The sequence below is a fragment of the Amblyraja radiata genome, chromosome 28 (genome assembly GCF_010909765.2).
Source record: "Amblyraja radiata isolate CabotCenter1 chromosome 28, sAmbRad1.1.pri, whole genome shotgun sequence".
NCBI lineage: Eukaryota > Metazoa > Chordata > Chondrichthyes > Rajiformes > Rajidae > Amblyraja > Amblyraja radiata.
Window position 1 is genome coordinate 18916094 of NC_045983.1, and position 18841 is coordinate 18934934.

Sequence of the window (18841 nt, forward strand, 5' to 3'; positions counted from 1 at the left end):
AAGGAATTGCAGATGCTGGTTTAAACCGAAGATAGACACAAAATGCTGGAGTAACTTGGCGGGACAGGCAGCATCACTGGAGAGAAGGAATGGGTGATGTTTTGGGTCGAGACCCTTCTTCAGACTGATGACCATCAGTTTGAAGAAGGGTCTCGACCCGAAATATCACCCATTCCTTCTCCTCAGAGATGCTGCCTGTCCCGCCGAGTTACTCCAGCATGTTGTGTCTATCTCCGCTTTATCCTGTATCTGTACACGGTGAATAGATTGATCCAGCCTTTCGCTGACTGGAGAGCATGAAACAAAAAGCTTTTCACTGTACCTCGGTACACGTGACAATAAACTAAACTAAACTAAGGGTGATGCACAGGTGGAACCAGGTGTCGGTGAGGGAGGGAGGCGGCAGGAGTTGGGAACAAAGGAAGACATAACTGAGGCGCACAGCTGAGTGGATGGAGGAGGACACTGGGGAGGAGGGAGGGAGGAAGCGGGGGCGAGGGGCTTACTTGAAATTAGAAAACTGTTCATACCATTGAGCCTTACCTCATTCAGAATATCAGATGTAGTTGAAAAGAGGAGGTTTGCATTTGGGCTCACTGAGGTAATGGAGAAAGCTGTGGAGCGAGAGCTTGCTGTGGGAATAGGAAGGGGAAGGAAAGCTGTGAAGTGCAATCAGATGCTCAAGATGGATGATGCGGTCGGAGCGCGGGATCTCCGCAAAATGGTGGCCTAGTCTGTGACTGGTTTCACCAATGTGGAGGCCCTGCAGCAGTCTGGTGGTCGCCTGCAAGAACGCCGGACGCTACAACAGGATCCCGAATGCGCAGGACCTGACTGAACTTTGAAAATGCCCGCAAAACCTGGCAACTCTGACATGCGTTCTCAGCGGACTGTTTCTATGCGCATTGTACTAATCGGGGATTTTGCTTCGGTATGGCAATATTCTACTGAACTGAATGCAAAAAAAGAATTTCACTGTACGACTGTACATGTGATAATAAATAACCATTGAACCATTAAAATATTTAGAGGAAGTGCATTGTGTACAGGAGGCCAGGAAGAGGAGCAGGTGAGCCTCTGCCTCATATGGAAAGGCTGTTTAGGTCCCTGGATGGTGGTGATAGAGAAGATGAAAGGGACAGGTGTTACCCCTCCTACATTTGCATGGGAAGGTGCCAGGACTTGACCCCGTTGAGTTCTTCCTACGTTCTGCTTCCTCTTCCAGATGTGTCTTCAAGATCATGATCAATTATTTATTGTGTTTATATATGTGTCATAGTTCATTGTCCACACTGCTCCAGGTTGCTAGATGAATGGTGTCTTGTTTTAGCTAATGGTCTTGATCGTGGAGAAGAATTAAGGGCCTGTCCCACTTTCACGACCTAATTCACGACCTCTGCCGAGTTTGCCCTTGACTCATACTCGCAGCATGGTCGTCACGAGGTCGTAGGAGGTCGTAGGTAGGTCGTAGCAGGCCGTGATGCTAGTCGTAGGTACTCGTGGCATCAAGTAGGTCGGGTCGTTTTTCTAGTCTGATGAAAAATGGTCACGAATAAAAAAGGTTGTGAATTAGATCGTGAAAGTGGGACAGGCCCTTTAGGCCACTCGGCACATCACGTCCACTCTGCCTTCAATCATGGCTGATCAATCTTTCCCTCTCAACCCCATTCTCCTGCCTACTCTCGATAACACTGGACATCCTTTCCTAATTAAGACATTTGTTTTCTTGATTATGGTATTTGTCCATGATCAGGGTAAATGTAGCAAGTTGCTGTTACTCCAGTAGTGCCAGTTGAGGAATCACTAATTGGGTATAAGCCATCAGAAAACTGGCTCAGAACATACATTGCGATAATGGGTATGTCATTAAATGACATGAAACTTCCTCGGTTTGAAATATTTCTTGAATTGTGTCTTTCGCTACGAGTAGGGACAGGGTGTTGCCATGGTGATAATTAATGGAAATTCAATGTAAATTGAATGTACTGTAAATTATGTAAATGAGATCTGGAGCTTGGTGCCAAGGTCAGCTTGTACTACCAATCTCTAATTGCCCTTTGAAAGGCCCTTTCTTGGGTTCTCAGATGGCCCCGAGCTGCCGTCATGAACCGCTGCAGTCCCACTGGCAAAGGTGGTCTCACAGTGCTTTCGAGGAGTGAGTTCCAGGATTTAGACCCAGCAGCAGTGATGGTTTAACAGTGAATGGATCTGGCTAGATCAGGCCTGCTTTCTGGGCTCACACCTGCTGTGGGTGATAACGCCTGTAAGGAAGGGGTGGTTGCCAAACCGACTGACCTGTTGTATCCGAGTCGCACATTTGATGTGGTCTACACGGACTTCAGGAAGGGCTCTGACAAGGTCCCACATGGGAGATTGGTCCAAAATGTAGAGGCAAGTTGTCAAATCTAACTGGCTTGGCGATAAGAGGCAGAGGACAATGGTCCAGGCCAGGGTTGTCTTTGTGATTAGCATTGTGTCAGTGGAATACCACGGGGATCGGTGCTAGGTTTGTTGCTGTTTGCTGCATACATTGACAGACTGGATGTGAAGGTGAGAGTACAATTCGTAAGTTTTCAGATGACACATGGATTGGTGTGCTGTTTATAATGAGGGGGCTGGTCTTTGGCTTCAGACGAGTTGGTAGGATGAGCAGAGAAGTGGCAGATGGAAGCATGCACGATGATGTATTTTGGGAGAACAAGTCATGCTTGGATATACACAATCAACAGTCGGACTGTCGGAACTAGTGAGAAACATAGGGCCCTTATCCCTGGAGACTGCAGAAACATAGATGAGGTGGTTAAGAAGGGATGCAGGATACTTGCCTTCATTAGTTGGGTATACAATATAAGAGCATGGAAATTATGTTACAACTATGTTGTACGTTGGTCATGCCACAGCCAGCATATCGCATGCAGGTTTGTTCACCACACCTGAGGAAGGACGTGATTGGAATGGAGAGGGTGCAGATGAGATTCACCAGAATGTCACGTTATAGCAAAGATGTTGTCAAGCTGGAAAGGATGCAGAGAAGATTTACGAAGATGTTGCTGGGACTTGAAGGCCTGAGCTATAGGGAGTGGTTGAGCAGGCTAGGACTCTATTCCTTGGAGTGCAGGAGGATGATGTAGAGATGTACAAAATCATGAGAGGAATAGAACGGGTAAACAGAGTCTCGTGCCCAGAGTAGGGGAATTGAGAACCAGAGGGCATAGGTTTAAGGTAAGGGGTGAAAGATTTAATAGGAACCTGAGGGGCAACATTTTTTAACACAAAGGGTGGTGGGTGTTTGGAACGAGTTGCCGGAGGAGGAAGTTGAGGCAGGTACTATAGCAATATTTAAGAAACATTTAGATAAGTACAGTGATAGGATATGTTTAGAGGGATTATGGGCCGAATGCAGAAGATGGAACTAGTATAGATGGGACATGTTGGTCGATGTGGGCAAGTTGCGACAAAGGGCTTGTTTCCATGCTGTATGACTCTATGATACTATGGCACACATTGCCCAAGTATGACTGTCAAAATTAGGAGGCCCTCATATTCCTGGTGCTGTGGAAACCCATTTAGTAGCATGCTTCTTAATCTCATTACACCTGCCTAGTGTGCACTCAGTGAGAGCAATTAGCATTAATGCGTCAACATTTTTACCAAATTCAGCTTTAATTCATTTCTCATAGTTTGAATGTCCTCATTTGTAAGCCTGAGGGACGGCAGCAAATGGCTTCAAAGAATTGAAATGACTTGATTCCAATTTGCAATCACCCCAAGGTATCCTTTACTCCAAGGGTCTGGAATTGATACACAGTAAACCCTATAGTTATGGTTGTCAAATTTTGCATTGGGGAGGGCAATCGTGCACTAACCATGCAGAATCAAAGCATGTGTTGGGAAGAACTGCAGATGCTGGTTTAAATCGAAGATAGACACAAAACGCTGGAGTAACTCAGCGGGACAGGCAGCATCTCTGAAGAGAAGGAATGGGTGACGTTTTGGGTCGGGACCCTTCTTCAGACTTCAAAGAATTATCCTTTATGCAAGTCATTTAAAGTTCAATCCTTACAAAATGTAAATGTAAATATATGTGTATATGTAAATGTGCATGCAAATGTAAACATTAAATCTAAACATAAATATAAGCTAATCGCCCGGTGGCTCAGCACTTCAACTCCCCCTCCCATTCCCAATCTGACCTTTCTGTCCTGGGCCTCCTCCATTGCCAGAGTGAGGCCCAGCGCAAATTGGAGGAAAAGCACCTCATATTTCGCTTGGGTAGTTTACATCCCAGCGGTATGAACATTGACTTCTCTAATTTTAGATAGCCCTTGCTTTCTCCCTCCCTCCCCTCCCCCTTCCCAGTTCTCCCACGTCCTATTGTCTCCTCCTACTTTGTATCTTTTTCCCGCCACCCCACCCCCAACATCAGTCTGAAGAAGGGTCTCGACCCGAAACATCGCCTATTCCTACTCGCCATAGATGCTGCCTCACCCGCTGTTTCTCCAGCATTTGTTGTCAATCTTCAATTGTTCTAGCATGTGCAGTTCTTTCTTAAACATATAAATGTAACTGTTCCCCCACACCTATCTTTCAATGTACTTTCTAAACTCTTAGATTAATTCCACTTTATAGACAATTCCATTAAGCTCAGGTTTAGGATATTGTCTGCAACATTTTTCTGTCAATGAAATGCCACAATCTCTTTTATAAAAGTTGTTTTAAAAAGGCTCTGAAGCAAAAAATACAAAATTCACTTGTACTGGTTGTAAAACAGAACAAGCAGTTTGAGAAACAGAGGGCATTAGAGGTCAAATCCCCCATGTTAGTGGTCCCTGCCTGGGCATCAGAAACCATCAAATCTCTGCTCTCCAACCGCAGGTTCAGAGTTCACCTTGGTTAGAACAAGAGTGCATGGACAACGCAGAAGAATGGGCTCCCGCAAGGGTCAGTTTTAGCCCCAACCTTGTTCAACCTTTACACAAATGACCTACCCACCACCAAATCCCGCAAATTCATCTATGCAGATGATATCTGTTTGGCCTTCCAAGCACCAGATTTTGGTACATTGGAACAGGTGCTCAATGAAGACCTTGCTGAACTGGACGAGTACTGCAAAACCTGGCGCCTAAAACCAAGCCCAGCAAAAACGGTCTCCAGTGTGTTCCACCTCCATAATGCAGAAGCCACATGAGAACCAAACATCTATCTGAGCAGGACCAAACTGAAGTATGCCCCCACTCCAACCTACCTCGGAGTGACCCTTGACAGGACCCTATCCTTCAAGGAACATCTCAAAAGAACAGCAGCTAAGGTGAAGTCCAGAAACAATCTCCTCAGTAAGCTTGCTGGCTCAAAGTGGGGGGCAGCAGCCCCCACACTGCGCATTTCAGCACTAGCCCTTGCATTTTCTTCAGCCGAATATTGTGCCCCTGTTTGGTCCAGGTCATCCCACACACACCATGTGGACACCCAATTGAACTCAACAATGAGGATCATCACAGGAACAATCTGCTCAACACCACTCCCCTGGCTCCCTGTCCTATCCAACATAGCCCCTCCACACATCCGGCGAGTAGTCCTCACTCAAAGGATGCTCCAAAAGACCAAAAACTCCCCTCACCTGCCAATTCACATGGACATCTTCAACCCACCCACTGCTCAACTTCCATCTAGACGACCAATTTGGAAGAACCCACCACCAGCTGATTTCACCATCCAATCAGCTTGGAAAAAGGAATGGGAGTCCAAGGACGTCCCAAATAAACATCTGGTGTCAGACCCCACCCTACCGGTCCCTGGCACCAATCTCCCAAGGAAGCAGTGGACGACGCTGAATAGATTCAGGACTGGACATGGCCCCTGCTTGGCCAGCCTTCACAAATGGGGCAGCAGCCCAACCCCACGGTGTGCTTGTGGAGAGCAGCAAACAATACAACACATCATTGAAGCATGCCCTCAACAAAGACTCAAAGGAGGACTTGTCACCCTTCATACAGCAGATCAAGAGGCAACTGCTTGGCTAAAGGACTTTGCATTCGCTAAATAAAATAAATAAGTGGCACCTTTCTTCATAGTTTTACTCACTAGACAAGCTTCAAGTAGCAAGCAAACACACGCGCCCGCACTGCTTTTTCAAAGCGAAAACTCACAATCAGCCTCATTCAGAAACCTTGACTCATGATCCTCACATTCTGATGCATGATGCTTGCTGTTTCGCAGGGTCTAAGACTAACCCAACTCACAAAAGTTGATCAGAACCTTTCTTTAGACTGAAATCGAACCGAAATATCACCTATTCCTTTTCTTCAGAGATGTTACCTGACCCGCTGAGTTACATAGAAACATAGAAAATAGATGTAGGAGGAGGCCATTTGGCCCTTGGAGCCAGCACCGCCATTCATTGTGATCATGGCTGATCATCCACAATCAGTAACCCGTGCCTGCCTTACTCCAATATCCCTTAATTCCGCTAGTCCCTAGAGCTCTATCTAACTCTCTTTTAAAATCATCCTAGGAATTGGTCTCAACTGAGAGAATTCTGTGGCAGAGAATTCCACAAATTCACAACTCTCTGGGTGAAAAAGTTTGTTCTCATCTCAGTTTTAAATGGCCTCCCCTTTATCCTTGGACTATGGCCCCTGGTTCAGGACTCCCCCAACATTGGGAACATTTCTTCCTGCATCTAGCTTGTCCAGTCCTTTTATAATTTTATATGTTTCTATAAGATCCCACTCTCATCCATCTAAATTCCAGCGAATACAAGCCCAGTCTTTCCAATCTTTCCTCAAATGTAAATGTATGTGTATATGTAAATGTAAATATTCCCGCCATCCCAGGAATTAACCTCGTGAACCTAAGCTGCACTGCCTCAATAGCAAGGATGTCCTTCCTCAAATTAGCCCAAAACTGCACACAATACTCCAGATGTGGTCTCACCAGGGCCCTGTACAACTGCAGAAGTACCTCTTTATTCCACTACTCAAATCCTCTCGTTATGAAGGCCAACATGCCATTAGGTTTCTTCACTTGCCTGCTGTACCTGCATGCTTACTTTCAGTAACTGGTGTACAAGGAATTCCTCCTCATCTCCTTCCTAAAAGAACATCCTTTAATTTTGATGCTATGACCTCTGGTCCGAGACTATCCCACTATTGGAAACATCCTCTCTACATTTTGCAAGTTTGTCCCTGTTATTGGAAACCAGCCCATCCATTATTTTAGGCTATTTTCAGGATCTTAAGAGCTTTTAGTCTTTCACTGCTGAATTTTTAAAACTTCCCAGACCCTTGGTCTAAAGACAGCCCTTGCCACTCTCTCCTTTATTCTCTCCAATTATTTTCTCCAGCCGAGACTTCTCTACACACAAAGGCTATGGTGCAAAGGCTAAGTGAACGTAAGGGTACTTTCTTAGTACACTCTTAATTTAATAACCTAGTTTTAATGGAAAGTGTAATGATTTTTCAGAGCTCTGCTGTTTATTTCCACAAAGCTTCACTTCTGCCTTTGCTGCCTCAGTTGTGTGGAAACTGAACAATCCAAACTGAACAAGGGTGACACGGTGACACAGCGGTAGGGTTGCTGCCTCACAGCGCCAGAGACCCGGGCTCGATCCTGATTACGGGTGCTGTCTGTATGGAGTTTGTACGTTCTTCCCATGATTCCCGCAAGGGTTTTCATCGGGTGCTCCGGTTTCCTCCCACAATCTGAAGACGGAAATAAGTTTGTTGGTTAATCTGGCATCGGTAAAATAAATTGTCCCTAGTGTGTCTAATTAACCCTTCCTTTTCTATCAGAGCTTCTTATTTCCAACCAAGGATGTGTAATGTCATCCTTCATCTGAGCAGAACTCTCTCATGCCCACTAGTAACCTCATGGTTTCTGTCAGAGTCCAGGCGACAGGTTGCATCAGACTGCATGGGGAATGCAAGCCGTGAAGCCAGAGTCCATTCATTGGGCAAATTGAATTGCTATTGTGAAATCCTGTAAAATATGCAGTAACAATGTTTTCTTTAGAAAATAAATTTGCTCACTAGGTTTCAATTATAGATGTTGAAAATAAGAGTCGTAGAATCGTTGTGGAGGTCGTAAATATAGTAGTCATAAAAGCATTTGAGTGGATTGTGAAGAAAAGATGCTCAGTGCCCAATAGAAGAGTCAGATGATGGTTTAAACCAAAGATAGACACAAACTGCAGGAGTAACTCAGCTGGACAGGCATCATCTCTGGATACAAGGAATGGGTGATGTTTCAGTTGGAGACACTTCTTCAGACTTCATGATACCCACATACCCATCTTCTTCAGACTGAAACAGTCCAAAGAAGGATCTCGACCCAAAAGGTCACCCATTCCTTCTATCCAGAGATGCTGCCTGTCCCGCTGAGTTACTCCAGCATTTTGTGTCTAACTTCGATATGTTGATAGGGTTGGATGAAGTTGGGTGTTAGGCGAGTCATGTTGACCTCAGAGGCCACCTGGGCATATTGTCCTCTTGTTCTGCTTCACGTCCTGTGACTTACATTTCCTGATTCTCTGATATTGATATGTAAAATGTTCAAAGGGAGAGTTGCAATAATGAAACCATGATGTCTTGGTGCTATGGTTGAATGAACAGACTGTTAATCCAGAGACCTCTCTCTCTCTTTCTTTCTGCTCTTCCCGCCCAGGGTGATTGGAACCAGCGAGATCCCCATCATCATTGTCGGGAACAAGCGGGACCTGCAGCAGGGCCGTGTCATTCCCAGGCGGAATGTGTCCAACCTCGTGAAAAAGACCTGGAAGTGCGGCTACATTGAGTGTTCGGCCAAGTACAACTGGCACATCCTCATGCTCTTCAATGAACTGCTAAAGACCATTGGCTGCGCACGCTGCAGGCACATGCACACCGCCATCCGATTTCAGGGAGCCCTGCGTCGGAACCGGTGCAGTGTGATGTGACCCTCCCTTTCCGCCGGGGGCTTTGCAGCGTGCGGCCGTTGCATCACGAGGGCTGTGAAGGGGTCGGGATATGTAGCGGGTAGATTTTTACCACCAGTGCTTTGAGCCAGCCGCACGTCGGACTCGGATCTGAGGGCGGTGATAAACAGGCATGGTCTGCGGCCTGCTTCTCCCCCCCCCCCCCCCCCCTACTCTCCGCTCCCGACTCGTGTTTCGGCAGCTCTGCACCATTGTGAAGTTCGCCCCCTCAATTCTGTCCTACGGCCACTCTTGGTTTGTTTCTGTCAGTTACTTCAGCAATAATTAATCAGAAGGACTTCAGAACGTGGTGTCCTATCTGCCAGCAGGAAACGCAGCACCAGCACTCTCGACTCTGCAGCGGTGGTTGTAGGGTCAACCCTTTCCCTAATCCTGACACCAGTATCTGTGTAGGCTGACGCTCCAGTTCGTGACTGAGGCCTTGCTGCGGTGTTAGACTCACGGAGGCAAACAGGCATGGAAACAGTCCTTCAACTCACTGACCAACTAGGCCCCATCTACAGCAGCCCCATTGCATTCTCCCCACGTTCCTGTCAGCTGCCATCTACGTCAATGATTCTACACAAAACCCACACACTAGGGGCAATTTACAGCAGCCGCTTAATCTAACAAGTCGCACATCTTCGGAACGTGGCAGTAAACCAGAGCACCCAAGGGAGACCAATGCAGTCGCTGAGAAAACGTGCAAACTCCACACAGACAGTACAGGAGATTGGGATTGTACCCCAGTGGCTGGAGGCATGTGAGGCAGCAGCTTCAGCAACTGTGCCCCAGTGTCACCCTGTGGGAGATACCATCTTTCAAAATGCCCGCTCAATGCCACAATTTACCAATAGAGCAGTAAAATTCTCCCCAGTGTCCTGATCACAGCTCCAAGAACCATGGCTGAGACTGTGTCCTACACAGGTCGATGAAACTGTCTTTGCAAAGTCTGATGAGACCATGCATGCAGATCTTAGTGTCACCATGTCATACACATGTTGCTCTAGTCTAGGGGGACAAAAGCAGAAGCACTGGAAGAACAAGGTGAGCAAGTTTGCATCTTGAGCAGAAAGATATAGAAACACAGAGGCAAAGAGCTCTACATCATGGATATAGACTCCGTTTCACCAATGACTTGTTCAACTGTACCACAATGTCCCCACTTTTGTTCCCAATACCCTTCCTCATGAAGTCTCACATGCTAAACGCTTTCTTCTCCACCTTGTCCGCATGTGTCACCAAGTTGGAACCTTCATGAGCCTTGTCTGGAAGGTTGGACGAAACATCCGGTGTCTTTTACTTTCTGCTGTACCGCACTGTGCTGGAATCTTGCACGGCAAGGCGAGACGCCCCCTACCCCCTTGTCTGCCACCCTTATCCTTAACTGAGTAGGGCCATAAGTGAGGTGATTTTAAGCACTGGAAAATTCCAGAATGGGTTAGACTTGAGATACTTTATTGTTGGGATCCAAACTCAGTTATCCCTGGGATCTGTGACCAGTTATCCTTGGGATCTGACCTCAGTTATTCCTGGGCTCTGAGATCAATTATCCACATGCTAGTTATCCATGAAGATCAGATGTGTAAAGATTGCACTCTGTGTGGTAGTAATCTGTCACAGTAACTTGTTTGGTCCTTCCTTCCTGCAGCACTAATTCTCATAAGCATGCACACTTCTACATTCTCGCATCCAGGCAAGGGTGGGAGGGGATATTTCTCACTGTGTCTACTTCAAACCCCCCTTATACACACACTTTCCAGCTTAAACCTCTGGAAGCCTCTTCTCACTTGCTAATTGCTGGTAGAAACGTCACCAGATCTCAGTATTCTTCCCCACAGCACTGTAGGAGCTGTACAGTGAATCAGTGATGTTGCTGATAGATTGAGTTGGTGACCTTTTAAATTACTTGCACAAGGGTGACCAAGGAAGATCAGAAATAATTGATGTTGTGGCTTAGTGGATGAAAGATGACTAGATGTAAGAGAGTTTGGTTCATGAGGATGATTAACCTGGGCCTTCTGTCATTCTCACATCCTTTGAACCGTACAAAGATCCACTCTGAGTGAGGCAAAGTTAAGAGCGGGTTCAGATCTGTAAATCACATCACTTCAGGGATAGACTTGAACATCTGTCAAAGAGAATGAGAATGATTGCATCAGCCTGGGATATAATTGTACATATGGTGTCCATTGATCAAATATAACTGCTTATTGTAGATTCTTCCCAGAGCTCAGTACTTCCCACAACCTTAACATCTAATGAGGAATTTTTGAAGTTTGGTCACGTGTGATTTTTAGGATTGTTCTAAGAAACACTGGAGTGTAGTATTTTAAAAAGAAAAGCTTATGAACAAGGGTGACACACCAGACTGCAGAATGCTGGAAATTTGACCCAACAAACTGCTTGAAGGAACTCAACGGGTCAGGCAGCATCTGTGGGGAGAAATAGACAAACGACGTTTCGGATCAGGAGCCTTCTTCAGACTGATTGATCAGACCTTGTGAAAAAGGGTCCCGTTCGGAAATGTTGCCTGACCCAGTGAGTCCTTTGTGTAGGAACAAGTAACTGCAGTCCGCAGAAGGGTCCCGACTCGAAACGTTGCCTATTAATGATACTCCAGAGATGCTGCCTGACCCGCTGGGTTCTTCCATTGGTTTTCACATAAGAGGGCATTGCGTCTCAATAGCGGGCCTTTGACAGCAGCTACAGTGCCCTCAGTAAGGTGTAAACTAGCTGGTGATAAGGGTTAAGGGCTTTGTCTCATTCCCATGGCTGATGGGTCAGGACTCCTACCCTTCCATTGCTGGGTCTGGGTTATGGGGTACTGGTGTCAGGGGTGTGGACCATTTCTCATGCAGCTGCTCAAGGGCTGAAGAGTTGTTGTTGAGCCTCAGATGTCAGATGTCAAAGTTTTCACTGAAGACCAATCTATATCCTGTGATTAACTACTCAGCTGGGTGATCTATATACATTAAACCTTTCACTCACACTGACCAGGGACACCAGAGAAAGTTCGGGCCCAGCTACCTTATGCTTTCATTATTTCATTACGATAAAGGAGGAGGCCATTCAGCTCACCGAGTGATCACAGAGAAATCCCATGCACTAAAGGCGGCACAGTGGCGCAGCGATAGAGTTGCTGCCTTACAGCACCAGAGACCAGGGTTCGATCCCAACTCAGGGGGCTGTCTGTACGGTGTTTGTACCTTCTCCCCGTGGCTGCGTGGATTTTCTCTGGGTGCTCCACTTTCCCCCCACACTACAAACTCATATAGGTTTGTAGGTTAATTGGCTTTGGTAAAAATTCTAAAATTGTCCCTAGTGTGTAGTTTAGTGCTAGTGTGCAGGATTGCTGGTCGCACGGACTCGGTGGGCCGAAGGGCCTTTTTCCACATGGCATCTCTAAAATAAAAACTAAAATTCCTTTGTAACCTATTCTCAATCCCCAGTTTCTAACGTCACCTCCATATTAGGGGCAATGTACAACAGCCAATTAACTACCGACCCATGTACATCTTTGGGAAGTGGGAGGAAACCAGAACATGAGTAATCTCCTGCAGTCACAGAGGAACACGCAAACTCCACACAGACAGCGTTCAGGATTGAATCCATGTCTCGAGTCCACAATGGCACCATTTTGTTGCCCTTTCTTTTCCAAAAATAAAAGCTGGTGAGTTATTGCTCCTGTCTGTGGTGAAGTCATGAGGTCATAAGTGATAGGAGTAGAATTAGGCCATTCGGCCCATCAAGTCTACTCCACCATTCAATCAAGGCTGATCTATCTCTTATTCCTAACCCCATTCTCCTGCCTTCTCCCCATAACCTCTGACACCCGTACTAATCAAAAATCTATATCTCTGCCTTAAAAATATCCACTGACTTGGCCTCCACGGCCTTCTGTGGCAAAGAATTCCACAGATTCACCACCCTCTGACTAAAGAAATGTCTCCTCATCTTCCTAAAAGAAGTCCTTTAATTCTATGGCCTCTGCTCCTAGACTCTCCCACTGGTGGAAACATCCTCTCCACATCCACTCTATCCGAGCCTTTCACTATTCTGTATGTTTCAATGAGGTCCCCCCTCATTCTTCTAAACTCCAGCGAGTACAGGCCAAGTCAGCTGGACTTCTAACCATTCCAGCAACACATCTTTACAAATGAATAAAATACATATATTTTCGTTATAACATTTACATGGGAGCTGCTTGCTGTGTCATGCTCTGACAGCAGGCTAGCTGACTGGCTCCGAAATGAGCATGGTGGCTGTAGCTTGCAATGACTTTCTGTCCCAGGTATGGATCCTCTCGCACCACACCAGTTGATTATTTCCCAAAGTACCCTCATCCTAATAAATGTTCACTATATCTTTGCCCTCTGTGGCCTCTTCTAGTGCACAGATGGCTTCCTACATCTCCCAATCTAACAACAGTGACTTTTGTTTCAAAGAACATAATTGGCTGTAAAATGTTCTTCAAGACATGAATCTCATGTATTTTCTCTATTCTTCCCGATGGTTTAATCCACCGGAATTCCAGTAACGTAAATGCCATGTCAGGCAATCCTTCCCCACACTTGACGCTCACTCGTTTAGATTGAGTTTTCTATATTGGTCCATTTTGTACAATAACACATCTGGAACACAAGTTTTATCAAATAGAATGGTCTGCGGAAATTAGTTGGACCATTACCATGTGCTCTCTTGCGTAAGATACCAAAAAGTTTAACTGAGTTCCCTTTTTTTCTGTACAGCAGAGGTCAGCAAGGACAAGGGAAGGGCTCTACATTCTGAAGTGACAAGCAACAGCAGACATTGATATTCATGTCTACAACATGCCAAGGTCAGAGGTGGAGCCCATTGAGTCTGGTACAAATCAATAGAATCTCAACAAACCATAGCTGTTGTTACATGGTCTGAATGAGATGGTAAACTATTGTAACTACCAACTGATCCTTCATTTGCATTGTATATATTCTGGTTATTAATTCAATACTGACGGGTTTGTGCAATTATTAATACTCCACATTGTACCACGATCTCTTGTACCCAGAGTAAAGAACTTCCCATCCAGAACCAGGATGAATACTTTTACTCAAAAAGTGCTATAACGGAGCAAAATAAATTTTATTTACAATAATTTATTGTGCAATTGTAAATATTTATTCGGTCATACTGGATTAGAAATAGATTTGTCAGATGTAATCAATTTAATAGGGGAGGCACAGGGGGTAGTGTTGCTGCCTAACAGCTCTGGCAAGCCAGGTTCAATCCTAACCTTGGATCTATCTGAGTGGTGTTTGCACGTTCTCACCGTGACCATATGGGTTTTCCCAGGTATATCAATTTCCTCCCATATTCCAAAGGTGAGCAGGTAGATTAATTGGTTGTTGTAAATTGAGGGTAGCATGTTGGTGAGTGATGTGACCATCAGATTGGTGTTGATGGGCGGGGAGGGGGTGAAGGTGGGAGAAGAATGCTGTGAGAGCCAGCATAGACAACGGCTGAATGGCCTCTGTCTACCTTATAAGAAAAACATGTTGAAATTGCATAATAATAAATGGAATAGGGAAACATTGAGCTAGTTTAACAATAGAGAATAAGGCAAGTGAGATTGTGAAAGAGGCCCTTCAACACAGAGAGAAAGAGAGCCATTCCATATTGAGAAATAGAGAGATACCACAACATTAAGAGAGAATGAGGGTGAGCACACAACATTCAAAGGGAGAGGGGAATCATTTAGCTCTGAAAGAGGGAGATGAGCCACACATTTAGCGATATAGGACTATTCAATATTCAGCAAGAGAGATGGATAACTGAACATTGCGTGGGTGACAGAAAGACAGTGAGGGTAAAAGAGAGAAAGGAATCAGCACCACTCAATATTGGGAAAGGGAAGAGGGAGAACCATTCAATCGAGAGAGTGCAAGGATAAAAGAGGGACTCAATCTGGAGATAGAGCGAGAGAGAGAGGGGGGGGGTAGAAACGCATGGTTGTGCAGGGTGAGAGACTGAGATTGGGAAGGGGATATTGATATTCATTTATGTGTTAGAGAGAGAGAGAGTGGGACTACAATATCGCGAGCTGACGAAGGAATATTAGAGATTACTGCAAAAATGAGAGAGGGCTGAATAAAGAGTGAGGGGGCAGGACAAGAGGACCACAACATCGTGAGAAAGGGAGAGAGAAAGGGGAATCTGACTCAGCCTTTGAGAAATGGAGTAAGTAAGTAAACTTTATTTATATAGCACATTTTAAGTCAACTTGCATTGACCCCAAAGTGCTTCACATAATTTAAATAATAAGTTCCATTGCAAACCATGGAAAAAGGTTTAAAAAAAATAAATAAAAAAAAAAAAGAATAAAAATGGACACAACATATTATAGAGTTCAACACAAACAAAGAGAGAGATGTGGACAGAATGTAAACATTGAAGAAAGACAAGGGGAGAGAGTAAGGGGAAACATTGAGAGAAACATGAGTGCGTTGCACATTGATCGAGCATGCTGGAGAGAGAGAGAGAGCGGGACCATTCAGACTTGAGACTGATGGGGTAGACATTTGTTATCAGAAGGATCTCTGGCCCTTTGACGATCCCCACACACACATTGCCCCCTGGCAGCAAACTTGGGACTTTGGCTGGAATTACTAGCAGGAGACCAAAGTGAAGGAGACAAAAGCAAGTGCTTTCTAATGGGGTGTCTGCACAGCGAATGCCCGCAAACCACCACGTAATGGTGGCCAGGCGGTGGGTGGTGTAGGGATCACCACTGGCAAGTGCTCCCGTGCCTTCACTGCTGTTGGGCAGCAGGAGTGAGGGTGGCGGAAAATTAGTATGTACCTGGAAGCAGGGGCGGAAAACCCGGGGGGGCCAGAGGGGACACGTCCCCCCCCCCCATGTTTTGAGAGGTGGGGGACATCCCCCCCAAGTTTTTGTGATCCCGATTTTAAAATCTCAGTTTTTAGCGCTGGATTGAGCCTCCAAAGCCGCGTGCGTACGTGTGTGTGAGTGTGCGCATGCGCGTGTGGCCACCAAAAAATTGTGTCCCCGTCCCCTCCATGTTTTGATAGTGAGTTCCGCTCTTGCCTGGAAGTAAAATAAAAAGCAATGGCCATGAGCAGAGGACGGGGAACGGGATTAGTTCGGTTGCCCTTGCACAGAGCTAGCATGAACTCAATAGGTTGAATGGCCTCCTTCTGTGCTCTAACCTCCCTGTGATTGAACTAGGCAGCACAATGGCATGGTGGTAGAGTTTCCGCCTTACAGCGCCGGAGACCCGGGTTCGATCCTGACTACGAAGGGCCTGTTTCCACGCTGTATCTTTAAACTAAACTAAACTGCTGCCTAGAACGACCAAACACAAAAACCTGAAGACGCTGGGAATCTGAACTGAAAGAGAGAATGATGAACGTAAGAAATAGGAGCATAAAAATGTCATTACTGCTGCCATTCTTGGCTTCGTTCCATCTCTGGGACATCTGTGACTACTGAACACCTTTCATCAACAACCATGTTTATGCCTTAAACCTAGAGAGGCTATAAATCCTTTCAAACACACTGATGTCAGGAAGGTTCTGTGTAAGGGTAAGCTCTTCCCTTCTTAGCTGCAGAGATGAATGCTGAAAACGTTCTCAGAAACAAAAAGTGGGCTGGAATAGCAAATCTGTGCTGAGAAATGGTTTTCTGCGAATCATAGAGAGACCCTTCTCTACAATCCAGTCAGCAGGGGGAGTCTTTATTGCATTGATATGATTGATGCTGAAGTAAGATGAGAGATTACTGATGGAAATGCCAAGGGTTACAGTGGCAAATATTTTTATTCTGATCTTTAACTGGTCCTATCAGCTTGTGGCAGGATCAGAATGAAATGGATGGTACACAGACACAACATTTTCCTCTTCATCAGCATGTCCTCCTGCCATCTGGACGCAGGAGCCTAATCCCAATAACATTCACCAGGGGCGCCGTACGATTGCAGCTCTGCGGGCAGTCTGTTCATTTTTTCATCTTTTTTTTATTTTTAGTGTTTGTTAAAAGTTTGTTTTAATGTTCTCTGGTTTGTCTTATGTGGGGGGAGGGGGAGGGGATCGGGGGAAACTTTTTTTCAGGTTCTTACCTTACTGCAGATGTGATTAATATTCGGATCGCATTCTCCAGGCGCTCTGTGGCCTTCCATCGATGGAGCTGGAGGCCTCCTCAGACTGTCGTGAGCCCTACCGCGGGGCGTGGGCTTAACATTGGAGCTAATCCCTTGCCTGGGATCGCTCCAAGCGCGGCCTGCGGAGTTACCATCAAGAGCTCGCAGTCTCGGGAGAGGCTAGTCGGGAGCTCCAACGCCGCAGAAGGTTCGACCAGCCCCGACCAAGGGTCTGATCGCTTGGCGCAGGGGAGCTGACATCCCCCCGATGCGGGAGATGATCACCTCGACGCGGAGGGCCCGAACTCCACCGGCTACGGGAGTCAAGATCGTCCCGTCAACGGAGGGCTGGAGGACCTCGACCGCGGGAGAACAAAGGGAAGGGACGAACTTTATTTCGCCTTCCATCACAGTGAGGAATGTTTAGAAGTCACTGTGGTGGATGTTCATGTTAAAATGTGTTTTATGTGTTCTGTTGCTTTTTATTTGTATGACTAACTTGGCAAATGAAATTCCTCGTATGTTGCAAAACATACTTGGCAAATAAAGTACTATTCTGATTCTGATTCTGATTAAAGGAACTTTGTAACTGCAATCACAGAAATTAAATACATCTTCTGGAGGCCTTTTATTATTATTTATTGTGGCCTTCCGATGAATAAGGCCACAATAAGTTTTTCATACTTATTCACTTTAAATATTGGGAGGGTGAAAGGTGTTCTCTTAAGTCTTCATCGAACTAGCATTCCTCAGCCCTGATCATCTTTGCGAGGCTCTCCAAGGCTGAGGCAAACCATCACCTCCATCACCAATGGCATCTGAATCATCCTCCACAAGACTGAGCTGCTCTGCCTCTGCCCGAGCTTATCAGCTACTGAAGCCCCTCTCATCCATGCTCTTGGTGCCTGTTCCTAGCCAGCTAATCAGCTCACGTCGCATGTCACCCGTGATCTTCCAAAACTCACAACATCCTGTTCAGCCAGAGGTCAAAGTGGGCATTTACCCCCAAGGAAAATAACCCAAATTGAGAAGTTCCTTGGCTGTTTTGAAATCTCTGAATGGCATCACAATCCATGTCTCTGCAGCCCCTCCAGTAGATCATTATACATACATAGTACCAGAGATTTGAAAAATGGACCGTTTTCTCCGAATGACCTCTCAGACTATTGGTGATAATGGGTAAAAACATATCCTGCTAGGTAAACTGGAGCGGTACAGTCAGTCTGAAGAACGGGTCCCAACCCAAAATATCGCCTGTCCATTCCCCACACAGATGCTGCTCGACCCATTGAATTCCAAAAGCACTTTGCATTTTCCATGAGGTAAAAGTCTACTTTGACCTCTGGTAGAGCAGAGTACAGCATTTAGATGGGTATAAAATAGTAAATATTGTTTAACCTTAAAAACATTTGTTGTCTTCGGCTTACATACATTTTACATTCACCAATGCTGTATACTATAGTGCTAATGTTTGAAACACGTTCTTTCAAAAACATAATCAGTAGCAATCAAAGATTATGAATATTTTCCCATTAGAATGAAGCCAAATGCAATTTTTTTTAAACCTTACTTTTGCCCATTTGCTCTCAATTTCTCCTGAATGGTTTCTTCCCATTCACAAGTTGATGTCTATAATTACACACTTTTCTTCCATTTTCTTTTCCGGTGCAAATTGGCATCTTCAAACCTTGTCAGGATTCACACACTGAGGAAATGGTCAATAGTTTTTTCCTCGAGGCAATAAGAGAGAGTTT

The 18841-nt window shown here is 45.5% G+C and overlaps 1 protein-coding gene across 1 annotated transcript in view; it reads left to right on the forward strand.

Annotated features, from left to right (window-relative positions):
• The window catches only part of rasl10b (RAS like family 10 member B), a 90066-nt gene extending 78030 nt beyond the window's left edge, over nt 1-12036 (forward strand). The window contains exon 4 of the mRNA XM_033045973.1: nt 8662-12036. Within this exon, the coding sequence (XP_032901864.1) occupies nt 8662-8932 (271 nt within the window). The 3' untranslated portion in view covers nt 8933-12036. The remainder of the gene's footprint in view (nt 1-8661) is intronic.
• Nucleotides 12037-18841: the final 6805 nt, after the last annotated feature.